Source organism: Lathamus discolor, chromosome 6 (assembly GCF_037157495.1).
Source record: "Lathamus discolor isolate bLatDis1 chromosome 6, bLatDis1.hap1, whole genome shotgun sequence".
NCBI classification, from domain to species: domain Eukaryota; kingdom Metazoa; phylum Chordata; class Aves; order Psittaciformes; family Psittacidae; genus Lathamus; species Lathamus discolor.
Genome location: NC_088889.1, coordinates 2,193,543 through 2,214,440, shown reverse-complemented (window position 1 = coordinate 2,214,440; position 20,898 = coordinate 2,193,543). Strand labels below are relative to the sequence as shown.

General features: G+C 47.5%; 3 protein-coding genes and 1 pseudogene across 3 annotated transcripts; 2 read left to right on the top strand and 2 right to left on the bottom strand.

Annotated features, from left to right (window-relative positions):
* Positions 1-1,635: 1,635 nt before the first annotated feature.
* On the bottom strand, positions 1,636-2,591 carry LOC136016717 (olfactory receptor 8U3-like; annotated as a pseudogene).
* Positions 2,592-4,316: 1,725 nt separating this feature from the next.
* Positions 4,317-20,626, top strand: LOC136017855 (olfactory receptor 5J3-like). The gene is made up of 7 exons (XM_065686528.1): positions 4,317-4,531; positions 4,910-4,977; positions 7,241-8,772; positions 9,304-9,455; positions 9,545-9,673; positions 18,366-18,538; positions 18,970-20,626. Exon 7 carries the CDS (start codon positions 19,441-19,443, stop codon positions 20,377-20,379), a length of 939 nt encoding a protein of 312 aa, XP_065542600.1. The 5' UTR covers positions 4,317-4,531; positions 4,910-4,977; positions 7,241-8,772; positions 9,304-9,455; positions 9,545-9,673; positions 18,366-18,538; positions 18,970-19,440; the 3' UTR covers positions 20,380-20,626.
* On the bottom strand, positions 6,527-10,110 carry LOC136016716 (olfactory receptor 5AP2-like). The gene is made up of 3 exons (XM_065684348.1): positions 10,003-10,110; positions 9,744-9,827; positions 6,527-7,465 (listed from the first exon to the last, which is right to left on the bottom strand). Exons 1-3 carry the CDS (start codon positions 10,108-10,110, stop codon positions 6,527-6,529), a joined length of 1,131 nt encoding a protein of 376 aa, XP_065540420.1.
* On the top strand, positions 13,850-15,842 carry LOC136017856 (olfactory receptor-like protein COR4). Its single transcript, XM_065686529.1, has 3 exons — positions 13,850-13,928; positions 14,467-14,532; positions 14,740-15,842. The coding sequence occupies exon 3, from the start codon at positions 14,852-14,854 to the stop codon at positions 15,776-15,778; it is 927 nt and encodes a 308-aa protein (XP_065542601.1). The 5' UTR covers positions 13,850-13,928; positions 14,467-14,532; positions 14,740-14,851; the 3' UTR covers positions 15,779-15,842.
* Positions 20,627-20,898: the final 272 nt, after the last annotated feature.

Below are 20,898 nucleotides of genomic sequence, written 5' to 3'. Positions count from 1 at the left end.
GTCCAACACCTGAGCTGGTGCTTTAGGGTTTCCACTGTATTCAAGGGTGAGAAATGGGCATTTGAGGCATTAATGAATTGTCCCAGGGTGAACTAATAGGCCTTTATTCCCCTGAGCAGCCTCAGCTGGGGCTCCATCCCCACTCTCTGCCCAGTTGTCCTCCACCTCTATTTAATCTCAGCCCAGGGATGTTAGGCTATGTTTGTGTTTTGGGTTCCAGTTTAGGAGGAGTTGTGCACATCTATGGAATCCTTTGATGGTGAGCAAAGCTTGCTCATGTATCTTCCTAGCAATTGCTGGGCCTGACCCTGATCAGGGCATTGATTTGACCTGTGTTGGCTTGGTTTGGCTTGGTCTTGGATCTGCCTCATAATCCCCCACTTGCTTGATGCTCTGCAGTCTTGGCTGAATTTAGCCCAGGTCTCTGTTCCTGCCCTATTGCTCTTGCTCAGGTACTGTGGGATGGGTCCTGCACCCCATGGTGTTCTCCTTCGGTTTTGTTTAGATAGATTTAGGAGACAAACCCCTGTGGCAGTCTCCAGGATCCTGCAGACTAGAATCTGTCACCCTCTGCACCCAACAGCCCAGCCAGTGCTCACTGTTCTGCCAGTCCCTCTCCATCCCGACCATATCCCTACATGGGCAACTTAGGACATAGTCTATTCAGGGAGGGAAATTAGAGTGAGAAATTGAACATTGCATTCAAGTGCTATTTCCTGATCCAATTTCAAAGGCCTCTGTCCTTCCTAACTTTTCAGCATTTAATTGCATTGATCGTGGCTCCTTCATTGACCACAAGCAGAAGACACTTTTGCCCCAGACCTAAGTCACCATCAACAGGCTTAATTTGTAAGTGACATAGACAGTTTGGTTTTCCCTGGTGTGCTTTAGCATGAGCTGGGCATGGACATGGGATGCGGGTGCTTATTGCCAGCTGATTTCCATTTATCTCACCATGTACGTAAACAGGAATTAGGATGAATGTAAAATACCCTTTAAAATGAATGGGATGAGCCCTTGATGTGCCCAAATTCTCTTTACCACTGGGTGGTCTCAGCACAGTTCATCATCCTGTATTAAGAATTGTACTGTCTCCAATTCCCTTTGAAGTGAAATCTCTTGTGAAGCTGCATCCTGGGGAGGGATTCCCCTCGATATTCGAATATGCAGCTTGAGACCTTGATTCCCACCAGCTTCTGCTCTTTGAAAGGCACAAACAAATGCAATGACTCTTTTGAAACCTTTGCTCTGACTCTTTTTCAGCAAGGAAATGTAAAACTGCACTTCCTCTTCCCTCCCACCCCAGCAGCTTTAATAAAGAGCTCGCAGGTAAGAGTGAGGAATTTTATTGGAGCTGAGGGACAAGGTCAAGATTCTTTCTAGAAAAAGACATGTTTACCAGTGCCAAAAGTTATAAATGAATAGACCTAATTGGTGGTTCCTGTGAGGAAAAGTACCCTCGGATAACTCAAGGTAATCTCTTCCAAAAGGTTGGTGACTGTGAACTGAAATGAAGTTTGAGGTTCCTTCTCCTTGTTTTCCTTCCAAGGGAGATGTGATTTGGGGTGCGTATTTCTCCATTCAATCCTGTCATTGGTACCTACATCAAATCATCAGGATTAGGGGAATTCCCATTCATGTCCTGGATGATACCACTCTTTTATGTTGCCAGCTGTTGAACAACCTCCTCCTGCACTTGACCAGAGCCCCCTTCACCTCCTTGTTCCTCAGGCTGTAGATGAATGGGTTGAGCATGGGAGTGATCACAGTGTAGCTGATGGAGGCCACCTTATCCAGGCTGCTGTGACTAGAAGGTTGTAGGTACATGAAGAATGCTGTACCATAGAACAAGACAACAGCCATCAAATGAGAGGTGCAGGTGTTGACGGCTCTGGCCCTGCTCTGTGCTGAGCCCATCCTCAGCACGGTGCCGATGATAGAGATGTAGGAGAGCAAAATGACCACACTCGTACTCACCTCATTGATGGTGACGAAGGCAAAGGTGACCATCTCGCTGCCGTGGGTGTCAGAGCACACGAGCTTTAGCACAGGAACTTCATCACAAAAGAAGTGGTCAATGCAGTTGGGACCACAGAAGGAACCTCCAAACACGCACCATGTGTAGATGACGGCACTGAAGAAGACAAATAAGTAGGATGATGCTACCAGCTGCCAGCAGATGCGTCTGGAGATGATGGTCACATAAAGCAGGGGGTGGCAGATAGCAACGTGCCTGTCGTAGGCCATCATGGCCAGCAGGTGACAGTAGTAGCAATGAAAGCAAAGGTGAAGAACTGCACCATGCAGCCAGTGAAAGAAATGGTTTTGTCCTCTGATAACAGGTCTGCCAGCATCCTGGGGGAGATGACTGTGGAATAGCAGATGTCATCGAAGGCAAAATGGGTGAGGAAGAAGTACATGGGGGTGTGGAGGCTGGGAAACACCCAAACCAAGACAATAATGCCAACGTTCCCCACCAAAGTGACAATGTAAATCAATAGAAACAAGACAAAAAGTGGGGTCTGCACATGTGGGCTGTTTGTAATTCCCAACAGGATGAATTTAATCTGTGTGTCATTTCCTCCCATGACCAGGTGCTCCCTGCTGAGGCAAAAGGAAGAGAAACATCACTCTGATTAAGAATAGAGATTCACTTTTGGACCATATGTAAGTCCAATCAATGAACAATCTAACTGTCACGTTTTGGTGGAATTACTATATTCTACTATATTTTCTAATCTGAAATTATATGGTTTTTTGTTTTTCAGTTGAGGTATTTACAAAGAAAGAGGGAGAGCGTTTAAGCCACAAATGGCATTTTCGTTTTTCTATGCTGGGAAACTTAAAACTATGCATTTATTCAAGCACGTGTGTTTTCAAATTAAAAAAAAAGAATCAGAACTTTCTTCACGTTCAATTTGTAGGCAATTTGGTCAAAAGATGCCTCAGAGAAACCTCACAGGACCATATGTAAAACTGGAGCAAGAGAAAGTCCCAGTCCCTGTGACTTACACATGAAAGACCTTCCGACATTTTCCCTTGGCTTTTGATTATCATTCGAGTCTTGAAATAACATTTATGAAAATGCTATATATACGATATAATTCACATTGGTAAATTCATGATTTATACCTTTCTGAGCTCCAGCACAATAAAGCATCCTAAACACATGGGCATTATGTTGCTTATTTGACAATGGAGCAGCTGATAAAACGCACTGATTCCTAAGGCTGATTTGTTAGTGACTGTATTCTGCTGACAATCTGCAACGTTGCATTTCTTTATAACAGAATAAGATTCATCATCATTTCAGTCTTGAATAAATCAGTGCATCTGCTTTAGCTGCCTATGTAAAAGAAACAAAACCTGCATCAGACATTGCTCCCTCTTACTATAAAGAAAACCCATGTTGGTAAGGCTGTTTTCTGATACACCTTTGCCAAAGAGTACACTAGAACCTGAAGACAAAAGCCCACTGCCTCAGTGCAGGTGAGGCTCTGCTTTGTGTTGGTGTTACCTCCTGCGCCTTCCCTCTGTCACCGAGTGATGGGAGCCAAAGGTTTATCCCCAGTGCAGCAGAGAACATCTACGTGCCGGCATCACCTCTGTGAAGCACCTGATGTGAAGAGAGGGGAGCTCCTGCCAGACTCCAAGAGCCCAGCCTGTGGTGCTGGGGCTGTAAATACAGTTGCATGTGCTCTCCTGGGAGGAAGCCTCCAGGGCTGCTCATGCTTTACCAGAGGAAAACAAAGAGAAGAAACAGCAAAGGGTGTGAAATCACCTCTGAAAGGCACTGTGGTGCTTGGGCATCTGAGAGACATGGTGTGGATGAGCCATGCCTGAGCACAGCTACACGGCAGCAGTGATGAGCAGCTCACAGGATGCTTCTGACATACTTGTGGACTATGCCAAGCATTCTGTTTGTCATTGCCAACAGAATGAGAATGGGTTTAGAGCCATTTCAGATCTTGCAGAGGTTCTCCAAATGGGACATGAAAGACAGGTGACTCATTCTCTGGAGCTGCTGCTGTCCTTCAATGGACACTTGAGAGCCCAGTTTTCCAGCCCCAGTGGGGTTATCCACATGTCCTGGATGTCCAACACCTGAGCTGGTGACTCTGGGCTTCCACTGTATTCAAGGGTGAGAAATGAGCGTTTTGAGGCAGGGATGAATTGTCTCAGGGTGAACTAATAGGTTTTTGTACCACTGATCAGCCTCAGCTGTGGCTCCATCCCCACCCTCTGCCCATTGGTCCCCCATCTCTATTTAAGTTCAGCCCAGGGAGCTTGTGCTTTATTAGAGCAGTTGTGGTTTTCAGTTTAGTAGGAGTTCTGCACATCTGAGGAATCCTTTGATGGTGACCTAAGTTTTGTTGTGGATGTGTTTAGCAATTTTTAGACTGGATGCTGACCAGGGGATTGACTTGGCTTGGAGTTGTATCTGCCTCCTCATCACCAACTTCCCTGATGCTCTGGAATCTTGGTTGAACTTGTCCTTGGTCTCTGTTCCTGCCCTGCTTCTCTTGCTCAGGTACTGTGGGATGGGCCCCGCACACGGTGGTGTTCTCCTTTGTCTCTGTTTAAAGATATTAAGGAATCAAAGCCCTGTGGCAGCCCCCAGGCTCCTGCAGAGTAGAACCCATCACCCTCTGCACCCAACAGCCCAGCCAGTGCTCACTGCTCTAGCAGTCCCTGTCTGTCCAGACCATGTCCCTGCATGGGTAAAAAAAGAGTTGTTCTTCTCAGTGACAGAAATAGAGTAGTAAGATGAACTTTATTTCCTGGTATTTTTCTCTGGTCATCAGTTAATTCTGTTTTACCAAGTATGATATTAGAGTTCTATGGCAGGACCTCTGTTATTCATCTGATATGGGAATTTTGTGTCTCTTCTCTTGCTGCTGTTTTCCAGAGCACACAGAGGACACTGTTCATGACCCATATACTTCCCAAATATAAGTTAATTCTCCCCCACAACAGGTAAAGGAAAGATATTTTCCCACATGTCATGGTTTAAGCCTAGGCCATAAATCAGAACCACACAGTCTACTACCTCCCCCCCACTTTATTCCCCCAGCTCCTGGAAGGATGGGAAGGAGAATGGAAAGAAGGCAGCTCCTATGGGTTGAGATAAGAACAGTTTAGTAACTAAGGTATAACACAAACCACTGCTGCTACCACCAATAATAATAATGATAAAGGAAATTATAAGGGAAGACAATACAACACCTCACCACCTGCAGACTCATACCTCGCCCCACCCCGCAGTGAATTAGCCCTTCCGGGTAACTCCCAGTTAACCTCCTGGGCATGATGTGCTGTGCTATGGAATACCTCTTTGGCTAGTTTGGATCAGGTGTCCTGTCTCTGCTTCCTCCCAGCTTCCCCTCCTCCCTGGCAGAGCATGAGGCTCAGAAAGTCCTTGGTCAGAGTAAGCATTACTGAGCAGCAACTAAAACCATCGGTGTTATCAGCGCTGTTCCCAGTCCCAAAGTCAAAACCACAGCACTGCACCAGCTACTAAGAAGGAGAAAAAATGTCTGCTACTGCTGAACCCAGGACACCACAGCAGTGGGGTTTTTTTTTTTACGTCTTTCTGACCCAGACAGCTCTCAGTTACCATTGGTTCTGGGTTCAGGAGTATCTTTCACCTATAGAAACTTGCCTCCTGCAGTATTTATAAGTGCAATGCACCACTTGGTGTTTCCTGGTGTGCTTTGGTGTGAGCTGGGCATGGACATGGGATGTGGGTGCTTATCTCCAGCTGGAATTCCATTTATCTCACTGTTTGAGTAAATGGCACTTAAAAAGAGTGTAAAACACACTTCAAATAAATGCAAGGATCCCTTGAAGTGCCTAAATTGTCCTTAACAGTGGGTAATCTCAGCACAGTTCATCAATCTGTATTAGGTAGTACATTTTCTACAGTTCTTTACTTGAAGGTAAATCTAGTCTGAAGCTGAAGCCTGGGGAAGGATTTTCCTTGATATTTAAAGGTGCAGCTTGAAACCTTGATTCCCACCAGCTTCTGCTCTTTGAAAGGCACAAACAAATGCAATGAATCTTTTGAAACCTTTGCTCTGACTCTTTTTTAGCAAGCAAATATAAAACTGCACTTCCTCTTCCCTCCCACCCCAGCAGCTTTAATAAAGAGCTTACAGGCAAGAGGAATTTTATTGGACCTGAGGGACAAGGTCAAGAATCTTGCAAGAAAAATACATCTTTATCAGTGACAAAAGTTGTAAATGAATAAAGGTGATGGTTGTTTCCTGTGAGGAAAAGAGGCTTGGGATAATTGTGGGTAATTTCTTCCTCCAGGCTGGGGACTGGGAACTGAAATGAAGTTTGAGGCTCAATCTCCTCTTGTTTTCTTCCAAGAATGGTGTGATTTTGGGGGTCTGTTTCTCATTCAATACTGTCATAGGCTTTTGTGCAGAAACTGTGGAAGAACTTCTATAAAGTCATGAGTATCAGTGGAAAATCTCCATATTTCAGTGTCCCATAGGCTTTCACACTGGACATGAACTGTTCATGTCCCAGATGACAGAACTCTTCTATGTTGCCAGTGGCTGAAGAACCTCCTCGTGCGCTTGATCAGAGCCTCCTTCACCTCCTTGTTCCTCAGGCTGTAGATGAATGGGTTGAGCATGGGTGTGACCATTGTGTAGATGATGGAGGCCACTTTATCCAGGCTCCTGTGGCTAGATGGAGGTTGTAGGTACATGAAGAATGCTGTCCCAAAGAACAAGGCAACAGCCATCAAATGGGATGCACAGGTGTGGAAGGCTCTGGCCCTGCTCTGTGCTGAGCACATCCTCTGCACGGTGCAGAGGACAGAGATGTAGGAGAGCAAAATGACCACGCTCGTACCCACCTCATTGATGGTGACGAAGGCAAAGATGACCATCTCACTGCTGTGGGTGTCAGAGCACACGAGCTTTAGCACAGGGCCCACATCACAGAAGAAGTGGTCAATGAGGTTGGGACCACAGAAGGAACCTCCAAACACGCACCATGTGTAGATGATGGCACTGAGGAAGGCGAATAGGTAGGATGATGCTACCAGCTGCCAGCAGACACGGCTGGAGATGATGGTCACATAAAGCAGGGGCTGGCAGATAGCAACGTGCCGGTCGTAGGCCATCATGGCCAGCAGGTGACACTCAATAGTAGCAAAGAAAGATAATGTGAGGAATTGGGTCATGCAGCCAGTGAAAGAAATGGTTTTGTCCTCTGATAACAGGTCTGCCAGCATCCTGGGGGAGATGACTGTGGAATAGCAGATGTCAATGAAGGCAAAATGAGTGAGGAAGAAGTACATGGGGGTGTGGAGGCTGGGAGACAACCGAACCAACGTGATAATGCCAATGTTCCCCACCAAAGTGACAATGTAAATCAATAGAAACAAGACAAAAAGAGGAGTCTGTGCACATGGGCTGTCTGTAATTCCCAACAGGATGAATTTATTCTGTGTGTGATTTCCTCTCATGACCAGGTGTTCCCTGCTGAGGCAAAAGGAAGAGAAACATCAAAGTGATCAAAAATGGAGATTCAGATCTGGACCACATCTTTCTCCAATCAATGACCACTATACCTGCCACACTTTAGATTATTCCGATATATTTTCTAAACAAAATTATATGTATATGTTACGTTTTTCAGATGAGGTAATCAGAATAGAACAGGTAGGTTTTTAAAGCAGTAAATGGCATTTTTATTTTTCTATGCTGGGACAATTAAAGCTACGGATTTAGTCCAGCACGTGTGTTTTCAGGCTTGAGCAAAGAATAAGATCTTTAATCATTTTCAATTTGAAGGAAATTTGTGCCAGAAGACACCTCAGAGGATCCTCATAGGATTGCACATAAACGTGGAGCAAGAGGATTTCTCAGTCCCAGTGAAAGCCCTGCTTACACATGCATGACCTCTGGATACTTTCCCTTGGCTTTTGATTATCATTCCAGTCACCAAATCACATTTAACAAACTCTTTGAGATCATTTACAACAAATAATATTGACATTGTTAAATTCATGATTTATACCTTCCTGAGTTCCAGCATGAAAAAGCATCCTAAACCAGCGGGCATTCAGTTTCTTGCTTTAAAATGAGTTGATGTTGTAACAGGCTGATTCTAAAGGCTGATCTGTTAGTGACTATATTCTGCTGACAATCTGAAATGTTGCATTTCTGTATAACACAATAAGATTCATCCTCATTTAACTCTTGAATAAATCAGTGTATCTGGCTTAAGCTGCTTTTGTAAAAGAAATACAACCTGCATCAGATATTGCTCCATCTTCTTATAAAGAAAACCCACGTTGGTAAGGATGTTTTCTGACACAGCTTTACCAAAGATGACATGAGGACATGCAGACACAAGCCCACTGCCTAAGTGTAGTTGAGACTCTGCTTTCTGTTGTTCTTACCTCCTGTGCCTTCCTTCTGCCACCGAGTGATGGCAGCCAAGGGCTTAACCCCAATGCCACAGAGAACATCTACGTGCCGGCATCACTTCTGTTAAGCACCTGAAGTGAAGAGAGGTGAGCTCCTGCCAAACTCCAAGAGCCCAGCCTGTGGTGCTGGGGCTGTAAATACAGCTGCATGTGCTCTCCTGGGAGGAAGCCTCCAGGGCTGCTCACGCTGTACCAGAGAAAAACAGAAAGAAGGAAAAAGGAATGGGTGTGAAATCACCTCTGAAAGGCACTGTGGTGCTTGGGCATCTGAGAGACATGGAGTGGCTGGGCCATGCCTGAGCACAGCTACACAGCAGCAGGTATGGGCAGCTTGTATCATGCTTCTGACATACTTGTGGGCCATGCAAGTGTTTTGGTCTGAACATATTGACACAATGAAAATGGGTTTAGAGACATTCCAGATCTAGCACACAGTCCTCAAAAGGGACATGAAGAACAAGTGACTCCATCTTCTGGAGCTGCTGATGTCCCTCTGTGAACACTTGAGATCTCAGTTTTCCATCCCCAGTGGGATTATCGACATATAATGTCTGGATATCCGGCAGCTGAGCTGGTGCCTCTGGACTTCCACTGTATTCAAGGGTGAAAACCAGGTATTTTGAGGCAGGGAGGAATTGGCCAAGGCTGAACTAATAGGCCTTTATCCCCCTGAGCAGCCTCAGCTGGGGCTCCATCCCCATCCTCTTCCTATTTTTCCCCCATCTCTATTTAAGCTCAGAACAGGTAGATTGAGCTTTACTAGAGGAGTTCTGGTTTCCAGTTTAGTAGGAGTTCAGCACACCTGTGGAATATTTTGGTGGTGATTTGGGTATTCTTATTTATTTTTCTAGCAATTTTTTCACCTGATCCTGCACAAGAGATTGACTCCACCTGACTTGGCTTGGTCTTGAATCTGCTTCCTCATCCCCAGCTTTCCTGATGCTCTGGAGCTGTGATCGAACTTGGTCCAGGTCTCTGTTCCTGCCCTGCTTCTCTTGCTCAGGTACTGTGGGATGGTCCCTGCACACCAGGGTGTTCTCCTTTGGCTCTGTTTATAAAGATTCAAGAGACAAACCCCTGTGCACTCTCCAGGCTCCTGCAGAGCAGAACCCATCACCCTCTGCACACAACAGCCTATCCACTGCTCACTGCTCTGGCAGTCCATCTCCATCCAGAACATGTCCCTACATGGGCAAAATAGGAGATACTCTTCTCAGTGAGGTGAGTAGAGTAATAAATTGATCCATACATTCAAGTGTTATTATCTTTTCCTTAGTGCCTTCTCCTTTACCAGGTACAACGTTAGACTTTCATTCTTCACTAGATTGACAACACTTTGATCTGGAAGTAGCTTTGGCCCGATGTTTGTCTGCTGCTTTTGTGACAGAGGACACCAGAGATTCACTGACACCAAGGGCTTTGGTTTCCCCAAGGCCTTCCTTAGGCTTCTAGGCTTGGTATGGAACCTTTTCTAAGTCTTGCTTTCTCCCTATGACTGGTTTGCGCAGCAAGACCACAGACAATCTGATTTATCTACACTCTTGTATTGCCTGCAGGTTTTTTTTCCCCTCCGTCTTGGTCTTTTCAGATTTACACTTGACATTAGCACCTGGCTCATTGCTAGACCTGCTAACAAGCTGTTCCACAGCTGTCAGCATCCCAGGTGATAGCTTAAAATCTGCTTTATGATCTCTTTGAATTTTCAGGGGCTTCTTCCTTTTCCTGTGAAGTAGAGGAATTGTAACTATTAATTAATGAAGTACATTATTACAATAGGAGAGATGTGTTTCTCTCGTTTATGTTAGGCCCTGCACTGTGGTTTCTGTCCCCTTTCTTATCTAAAGGATAAAGCCAGATAAGTTATCTAAAGATGAGATTTGCTAACTAATGTTTAGCTTGAGAAGGTCAAGTTCTTTCTATTTCAGAATACAGTCTTAAACGCTCAGGTCTATGTTGGCCACATTTGAATCATCTGATAGCAAACGTCTCTGTGCTGCCAAGCTCTTTAGCATTTAATTATACCCATTCTAGCTCATTCATTCACAAAGGTAGAAGCCACTTTTTCCTTGACCTAAGACAACATTTCCTTTCTAGTTGATGTTTCCCAGAGCACAGAAAAGAGACTGCTCACTATCCATATACTTTCCCAATAGAAGTTAATTCCCACTCGCAGCAGGTAAAGGAAAGATATTTTCCCCATCAGTGTGTTTTGGCTTCACTAAAACCCAGACAGCTCTCAGTTACCGTTGATTCTGCGTTAAGGGTTGTCTTTCATCCATAGAAAATAGACATATGCTTAACTTTCAGATTAAATCCACCCTTTGATTTTCTGGTGTGTTTAACCGTGAGCTAGGCATGGACATGGGATGTGGGTGCTTATCTCCAGCTGGAATTCCATTAATCTCACCATTTAAGTAAATGGCACTTAAGATGAATGTAAAACATGCTTAAAATGAATGGAAGGATCCCTTTATGTGCCAAATTATCCTTAACACTGGGTAGCCTCAGCACAGTTCATCATCCTGTACTAGGAATTATATTATCTATAATTTCTCCTTTGAAGTGAAATCTCTTGTGAAGCTGCAGCCTGGGGATGGAGTCCTCTTCATATTCAGAGGTCCAGCTTGAGACCTTGATTCCCACCAGCTTCTGCTCTTTGAAAGGCACAAACAAATGCAATGACTCTTTTGAAACCTTTGCTCTGACTCTTTTCCAGCAAGCAAATATAAAACTGCACTTCCTCTTCCCTCCCACCCCAGCAGCTTTAATAAAGAGCTTGCAGGTAAGAGTGAGGAATTTTATGGGAGCTGAGGGACAAGGTCAAGAATCTTGCAAGAAAAACAAATATTTATCAGTGACCAAAGCTATAACTGGGTAAAGCTGATTGGAGTTTCCTGTGAGGAAAAGAGGCTTGGGATAAGTGAGGGCAATTTCTTCCTCCAGGTTGATGACTGTGAAATGCAATGAAGTTTGAGGCTCCTTCTCCCCCTGTTTTCCTTACAAGGAAGGAAGATGTGATGTCATACATCTGATTGAAGGGACATAGGGATTGCTCTGACTAACTCCCCTGGTCAACAGCCTCTGGTTACCATCATTCCAGCCGTCAACACCTGACATTAAAAAGCACAGGGAGGTGTTGAAGCATCCACAGTGTTGTGGCTGCTCATGCAAAGCCTCTACAGCTCTGAAACAGGGAAGAGAAATGTGGAATGCGGTCCCCTCTCCCTTGCACCCACCCCAAACGCTGGTCCTGTCTCTGTGCTGGCACCCGGAATCTGCCATCTTGTCTAACACCTCCCGTCTCCATGATCAATCCCAGCCTGACAACAGGAGATGGATGGGCAGAAGCCATGGCTGTGGGGACATGGGATGTGTGCAGGGAGGTCATTGACACAGGGATAAAGGCTGGAGGGGGCAGAGAGCAAAGGGGCTGCTCCATAGTCCCCTTCAAACTGCAAACTGCACCACCTCACTGCACACCATGGGGCAGGATGAAGGATCCTGGGGCTCTGCAGGAAACAGGGGACATTCCCATGGAGATGCTGGTGGCTTCTGCCACTGCTGGTACCCTGGTGATGGAGGCACTGGGCAAGGGCTGAAAACCCTCCCTGCTCTGCATGGAGCTGGCTCCAAACTGGGACTCAGCCTTCACTTCTTAGGGATCAGTGCTTAAATCCTTCCTATGGACATCATAATGGAGAGGAGACCCTTGCCCCCATGTGCTGTGGAGGGGGCCAAAGGGGCTGTCAGCAGTGCAAGGATTTGGGACCAGGACTGATGCAAAGCAAGGAGGGACCATATCCGTGCACACCCCCCTATGTCCATCACGTCCATACACATCCATACACATATCCCATGCCCTGTGGAGCCAGCTCGGCCCCATCCATCTCCTGATGTCAGCTGAGCTGTGTCTGCAGGGCTGGTATTGAGCATGGAGATGAGGAGGTGCGAGAGGCAGAGCTGACAGCAGGAGGAGGATGGAGGGGGCTCATCCGCAGCATCGCACCGTGTCCTGCCGCTCCTGTGAATGGTTTTAGTGCTGGAGAGAGAAGGAGAGGATGTGGCTTTGGAAGGACATGGAACGCCAAATGATGCTCAGATTGTGGGGGTTTGCTCCCAGTGTGCACTGCCAGGGGATCTGGCTGATCTCTGGTGGGAATCCGTGTGACATGCACTTTCCTTTCATGTTTGGCTGTAGAAGGAGGTTCCCCATAACCCCCATGAAGGCTTGAACCTGCCCGAGGGGAGACTGAGCTGAGCTCTTAGGCACAAGCTCTTCCCTGGGAGGGTGCTGAGGCGCTGGCACAGGGTGCCCAGAGAAGCTGTGGCTGCCCCATCCCTGGCAGTGCTCAAGGCCAGGTTGGACACAGGGGCTTGGAGCAAGCTGCTCCAGTGGAAGGGGTCCCTGCCTGTGCCAGGGGTTGGGGCTGGAGGAGCTTTAAGGTCCCTTCCAACACAAACCTCTCTGGGATTCTGTGATGGGCTTGGGAGCACCCATCAGAGCCACCAGCGACAGGGGCAACCCTAAAGCATCCCTTCAGAAGGGCCCTTTTCCCCTGTTGCTGCCCACTTCACCCCTTTACCACACTCCTCATCTGTTCCTTCACATCTCCTTCCTTCCACTTTCGGGCACCTCTCCCTCAGGCTCTCCTTTGTCACTTGTGCTTCCAGCACGATGGGTAGAAGCAGGTGAATGTCATCATCAAGGAGAGCTCAAGGACTGGGGCTGCCTCGGTCCCCCGTGGGTTTAAGAACCAAATTCCTCAGGAAGCCGTCTCCAGGCAGAGGAAGGACAGGAGGGTGACCATGAGTAACCAGTATGGATGTACCAAGGGCAGGTCATGCCTGACCAACCTGAGTGCCTTGGGTGATGTGAGCATTGATGGCTGCTTGGACAGGAAGTAGTGGACAGCATTTACCTCACCAATAGCAAGGTCACCACGATCTTCTGTTAGTTCCTTTGCAGCCAAACTTGTGAGCTATGGTTTGAAAGTGGTTTCCAGGTGGAAAACTGGTTCATTGCACATGGTGCCTGACATTGCTGATGGACCCTGGTACCAGCTCCCACTGGCAAGGTCCTTCCTCACCTCCCTGCCATGATAATGTCAACCATGGCCACTCTGCAGCTGTGACTGCCTCAGAAATGCTCCAAAAGGGGATGTGAAAGGTGGGGTTGTTCTGTGGTTTGCTCTAAGGGAGCCCAAAGCCCTGTTGCTCGCTCAAGCTGAGGTCATCTCCTCTGGGTACACTTCTTCTCCAAACCAAGCAGCACAGAGAAGAGATAATGAGCTGCTGTGGGCTTTGTCACCTCCTGGGGCCCAAAGACATTCACAGTCCCACATCCCTACACACATGAAATGGGAAGGGGGTTTGCTGATGCTGGTTCATTCCCAGGCTCCCTGCACAGCTCCAGGCACGTTCATCTTCACATCCATCTCCGAGAGCATCAGGAGGGCAGCAGAGACAGAGCTGAGAGGTAAGTGAGGGGCAGCATCTTTCAGCCCATCATTCTGCTGTGGTTCTCTCTTGCCAACAAGCAGCAGCTCCTGTCTCCATCTCCTGCCCTACTGCAGGGTCCTGGGCTTCTTGATGATGCTCTGGGCTTCCCAGGGAGCTGCTTGTGCTGTGTCCTCCCCACGCTGCTGCTGAGAAGGCAGCTTTGGAGATCACCCTGGTGAGGAACACCCTCAGGAGGCTTGCTCACTGACCACAGTGTGTCAGGAGGGAGGGGAAATCAATATTAACCATTGTGTAAAGTTGCATAGGATCATAGTATGGCTTGTGTTGGAAGGGACCTTAAAACTCACTCAGTTCCACCCCCTTGTGATGGGCAGGGACACCTTCCACTAGAGCTGGTGCCACTGTCAAACCTGCACTTTCCATAGGTCAGGAATTCATTCCAGTTCGGAAAAAACAGAAGCAGAGAGGGAAGGAGTGGGTGGTTGGCAAATGCCCACAGAGGGATGAAGGATGAGCTCTGCACTGTGAAAGCACCACGTTTCTCTGTGTTCCAGCTTGAGCCGGATGAACTCCAAGCCCCAGACTGAGCATTAATGCAGTCAATGAAGTGCAGCACTAAGGTAAAACTACTCGAGTGTGCAACCTCCCATTGCTTTCCACAGAGGTCATTGCTCAACATCTCAAGGGGAGCCAGAGGAGCAGGCACCACGTTGTGCCATGGTGTTTAACTGCTTGAGCACCCCTTTGTTCTACCTGTGCTGGGACAGGACTTTCACCAAGCTGTTCCTCATTGGTCTGTGCCTGAACTCTCCCTTTACATCCTGCAGGACTGTCTCTGAGCAGCTCCCACCACACAGAGGCTTTTCCACCTGGGACATCCCTGCCTGTTGGAGAAGAAACCTGCAGGCAGGAGCTCACACAGAAAGCACCATCCAGCCCATGGCACAAAGCAATTGCACCCAAGTGACCGAGTTCAGCCTGGCGGGCTTCACAGAGGACCCGGTGACTCAGGGCAACTTGTTCCTGCTCTTCCTGCTCACCTACCTTGTCACCATCGTGGGCAACCTGGGCATCATCATCTTAATCAGGGCCAGCCCCCACCTCCACTCCCCCATGTATTATTTCCTGGCCAACCTGGCCTTTGTAGACCTCTGTTCTTCCACCATCGTCACCCCCAAGATGTTGGTTGACTTGATGTCGGAGAGGAAGAGCATTGCTTATGCTGGGTGCGTGGCTCAGGTCTTCCTCTTTCAACATTTTGGGATAACTGAATGCTTCCTGCTGTCTTCGATGGCCTATGACCGTTACGTGGCCATTTGCCATCCCCTGCTCTACCCCCTTGTCATGTCCCCAAAGTGCTGTTTCCAGCTGGTGTCTGGCTCGTACCTCATGGGGCTGACCAATGGCGTGGCACAGACCATCAGCATGTCCACCCTGTCCTTCTGCAGCTCCAGCACCATCGACCTCTTCTTCTGTGACATTTCCCCTCTCATCTCGCTCTCCACCTCCAGCACCACCCTCAGCTGCATCATCCTGACCACTGCAGCATCTCTCTTTGGTGTGTCCAGCATCCTGGTTATCCTGCTCTCCTACGTGGCCATCATCGCCACCATCCTGAGCATCAATTCAGCAGAGGGCAAGGGCAAAGCCTTCTCCACCTGCACCTCCCACCTCACCACCGTCAGCATCTTCTATGGGGCGTGCTTTTTTATGTATTTATTCCCCAGCTCAGACAGCTCAAGAGGAGCAGATAAATGGGCCGTGGTGCTCTACACCGTGGTGACTCCCATGCTGAACCCCTTGATCTACAGCCTGAGGAATAAGGAGGTGAAGGAGGCATTGAGGAGACTCTTGAAAATAAAATGATCTTGCATGATGTAAGTTTAGGGCCAGATAGAATGGAGATGTGGGGGAGATGCTCAGGGTTTTGTTAAGGATGGACAACATGTTGGTGGTCTTCTGCCCCCAGACTTACATGATTCACTGGTTGATGTGATTGAGAATGCAAATAATTTCACTCTCCAAACTTTGATAATTATATTTAGTAGTTAATTTCACATAACGAAGAGACAGGCAGACAACTACAAGCATGCACTTCTCTTCATCTGAGGATGAGGGGGGACGTTATCACTCCCTCCAACTGCCTGATAGGAGGATGGAGCCAGGAGGGGCTGGGCTGTGCTCCCAAGGAACAAGGGATGGGACAAGAGGAAACAGCCTCAAGCTGCACCAGGGCAGGTTTAGATGGAGCTGAGGAACAATTCCTGCCCCAGAGGGTGCTCAGGCATTGGAACAGGCTGCCCAGGGCAGGGCTGCAGGCACCGGCCCTGCGGGTGTTCACACACCATGGAGACGCGGCCTCAGTGCCATGGGTTTGGGGTGGCCTCGGCAGTGATGGAGAACGGTTGGACTGAATGAGCTTGAAGGGCTTTTTCTTTTCGCTCTCCATTTTGCATGGCAAATGAGAATAGACAGAGAGTGAATTCTACCATTCCACTAAATCAATGTCCATTTCTAGACAGTGTTGTTAAATTCATTAAGGGCCTTAAGAAAAGGACAAAAACACCTTTAGCAAGAGAAATAGAGATGACAGCAAATAAGTGTGATGCCATGCAGGAAGTATTTTTAGGTTTTGATGTACAAACCTCATTCAATGATTTCCAGCACCATTCACCTCATTTCATTTCAGACAGCAAAGAATTTAAGTGAAATATGGTAATTGTGTGACCACTAATATGAATGAAGTCCCTTTGAAAGCTTTTTAAGATGTGGAAGTGATGAATCCCCACCAAAGAGCAGATACTGTCAAGGAACCCCTGTCCACTGCTCCACACCTTTGCTTGCCATCCCCCTATTGACAGCAATAAAAGCCATGCTCTCCATGGCAGCCTGACCAGGACAGAGTATAGGAGCTATGGTGTTGTTCAGCAGCCTTCAGACCTGATACATGGCAGCCCATGGCAGCCTGGAGCAATGACTTTGCCTGCCCTCAGTTCTCTCCTGCTGCCTTCCTGCACAGAGAGCTGCTGTGTGACGGGCAATCATTGTATACATAAAACACTCCAAAATACTCCAATGTGTGCATTACCTGAGCCCACAGAGCTGCAGCCTCTGCCAGGACCATGGTGAAACCTGGAGCCATGGCTGAGCCTGAGGGCTATCCTAGAGACATGAAATAACTTGGGCTGCAGGGAGAAGCTCCATGGCTGGATTCAGGTAAGTTAGGATCTAAGTGGTTTGCTCATTTCTTAACAGCACACAACTAACAGGCACCCAGCGTCAATCACATGAACCCTGCTTTGTTCCCTGGTTATTATTTAAGCCAAACAGAATCACAGAATCACAGAATCCCAAGGGTTGGAAGGGACCTAAAAAGATCATCTAGTCCAACCCCCCTGCAAGAGCAGGGTAACCTACAGTACATCACACAGGAACTTGTCCAGGCGGGCCTTGAATATCTCCAGTGTAGGAGACTCCACAACCCCCCTGGGCAGCCTGTTCCAGTGCTCTGTCACTCTTACAGTAAAGAAGTTCTTCCTGATGTTAACGTGGAACTTCCTATGCTCCAGTTTACACCCATTGCCCCTTGTCCTATCACTGGATATCACTGAAAAAAGCCTAGCTCCATCATCCTGACACCTACCCTTCACATATTTGTAAACATTGATGAGGTCACCCCTCAGTCTCCTCTTTTGCAAGCTAAAGAGACCCAGCTCCCTCAGCCTCTCCTCATAAGGGAGATGTTCCACTCCCTTAATCATCTTTGTGGCTCTGCGCTGGACTCCTTCAAGCAATTCCCTGTCCTTCTTGAACAGAGGGGCCGATGGTTGATTCCCTGCTGAGCCTTGGAGACAACCAAGGACAGAGGTCTCACACCCTCCTTGGCCCCTATTTCAGTGTTTGACTGCTCTTACAGTGGGGTTTTCCCCCTCCCTTTGTTTCTAACTGGAATTTCCCATGCTGCAAATTCCCAATAGCAAATCTCAGATTTACCCTCATCTGCACGATAAAGCACATGGAGAACTTGCTGGTGGCATCAAGTCAAAAAGAATGTGACACTATTAATTCTTTCATGCATCCTTTCTCTGTCCCTGAAATCATAGAATCATGGAATGGTTTGGGATGAAGGGAGCTTAAAGCTCCTCCAGCTCCAACCCCTGCCACGGGCAGGGACCCCTTCCACTGGAGCAGCTTGCTCCAAGCCCCTGTGTCCAACCTGGCCTTGAGCACTGCCAGGGATGGGGCAGCCACAGCTTCTCTGGGCACCCTGTGCCAGCACCTCAGCACCCTCCCAGGGAAGAGCTTGTGCCTAAGAGCTCAGCTCAGTCTCCCCTCGGGCAGGTTCAAGCCATTCCCCTTGGCCTGTCCCTACAGGCCCTTGTCCCAAGCCCCTCTCCATCTTCCTTGTAGCCCATTTAGACACTGATACCATGGTGCTTTTGGTATGTTTAAGGAGCCTTGGAGAAGAAGAGAGGAGAAAACTCCCAAGGAAAGATTGACCCAGCCACTGACCCTGAAATAGTGATATTCACTTTAAAATGTGAAGAATATTTCTACAAAGAAATATTCTGCTGATGGAGAACGGAACTTCACTGAGGCTTCTGGTCCTGACACTCATCTGGTGGGGTAAGATTTTTTTCTCATCTTTAATCCTGTAAAGATTTAGTTGTTTTATTCTGAACCTCCATGTTATCAGGGACAGAAACCTGTAATTCACACTTTCATGGGGGTGAGCATCTTAACTTAGTGTCTAACTTAGACAACCAGAGTTGAGTGAGTTTGGTTTAGTACAGCTCAATGCTCTCATCATGGTGTTGACTCCTCTTAATTGTATATTCTCTCAATTGTATCCAGGGAATAACATCTTCAGACCCAAATTTTGCTCGTGGTCTCCTGGCTTTACCTCCCCAAGGTTTCCAAGACTGCAATATTAAACTCTTTATGTACTGAATGAGTGTTAGGGTCATGCAGCACCCCTTCCCTTCTCCTTCCTTAATTCCCAGCAAATTAAAGGCTCTTTTTCCTTCATCTCAATGACTTTTCCAAAACCACCAAAGGAAAGCTACAGTACTTTTAGGCTTATATGAGTTATAGCCAGAAGCTGCTGCCAAAATCAGAGCTGTCTTCAGAGAAAATCACAGGAGATCAAGGGCAGAGCTGATGGCTTGGTCTGTGTCACATCAATCCCTCTCTGCTGCTGTAGCCATTGGTCTCATCAAACTGTAGGTACCAAAACGGGATCCAGTGGTACAAAGGAACCTGCTCAAAGGTGTCTGGGGAAGCTGGGATGCTCTCACTTCAGAAGGGGCCTTCTCTTTCCTTGGGCTGTGTAGGAGGGCAAGCTTGGAGCAGATGGCCACAGAGCAGTCCATTCCACTGTAGCTCCCTGGAAATGAATAGTGGGGATGCCCTTGATGCACAGGCTGTTAATTGTCAAGTTATCCCATTCCAGTTCAAATAAAGGCATGGTTTCCACTGTCCTGTATTTTCCAGACTTTTTCCTTCCTTGGCAGATACAAAAGCCCTGAATGGCAGAGCAGAATCACACCTCAGCAGCAGAGTTCATCCTCAAGGGTCTCAGTGACCAAGCGGAGATGAAGGCAGCCCTTTTTGTGCTGTTGCTGCTCATCTACACAACCACCCTTCTGGGCAACGCAGGGATAATTGTAGCCATCCGAGGTCACCCACAGCTCCACACATCCATGTACCCCTTCCTGGGCAGCCTCTCCATTGTTGACATCTGCTTCTCCTCTGTGGTAGCCCCCAGGACTTTGGTGAACTTTGTATTGGAGAAGAAGACCGTTTCCTTTGCTGGCTGTATGAGTCAAGCTTTCTTCTACATTGTGTTTGTGACAACTGAGTGTTTCCTGCTGGCTGTCATAGCCTGTGACCGGTATGTGGCCATCTGCAACCTCCTGCTCTACTCGTCTGTCATGACTCAGAGGTTATGTGTGGGGCTGGTGGCAGGGTGCTACATTGGGGGTGTCCTGAACTCCATCATTCAGATGACCTCCATCATCAGGCTGCCCTTCTGCAGCTCCAATATCATCAACCACTTCTTCTGTGATGTTCCTCCTCTCCTGGCTCTGTCCTGTGCCAGCACGTACATCAAGGAGATGATCCTCTTCTCCTTGGCTGGTGTCATTGAGCTCAGCACCATCTCTGCCATTCTGGTCTCCTACGTCTTCATCTTCTTTGCCATCCTGAGGATCCGTTCTGCTGAGGGCAGGCAAAAAGCTTGCTCCACCTGCCTGTCCCACCTGATCGTGGTGACCATGTTGTACGGAACAACCATCTTCATGTATTTACGCCCTAGCTCTAGTTACTCCCTGAACACTGACAAAGTGGTCTCCGTCTTCTACGCGGTGGTGATCCCCATGCTCAACCCCCCCATCTACAGCTTGAGGAACAAAGAGATGAAGGACGCTCTGAGGAGAACAGCAGAAAGAATCACAGTCAGGCTTTGAAAACCCTGATCCAGGGATGTGGGTAACATGAGGATTTGTCCCAGAGGCTGTGGAGCCTCCACCCATGGACATGTTCAGAAGTTGCCTGAATGAGGCCATGAGCAACCTGATGTGACCATGAAGTTAGCAGGACATAGTTGTTGTTTCAGAAAGGACATCTAGGAGGTCTCTGTTCCTATGACTCTCAAATTATACACTTAAACACATAGATATGTGTGTATATATATATAAACACAATATTAAATGCATCCTAAACTACAGATTTATATATAACACAATATATTCTTGTGTTAAATGTGAACACCAACACACACGATACGGACTTTCCTTGCCTCAGTTTAGTTGGGGTCTCAATGATTTATGGGCTGGGTGGGGGAGGCAGCTCCTATGAAAAGCTTTTCCCAGAAAGGATGGAATCCCATGATCTAAACGGGTGAACTGATGTTTTAATGCAGTTATGGAGCAGTGGGATATTGTGTGTGAGCCAGGTGAGTGAAATGCAAATTCTTCAACAGGTCT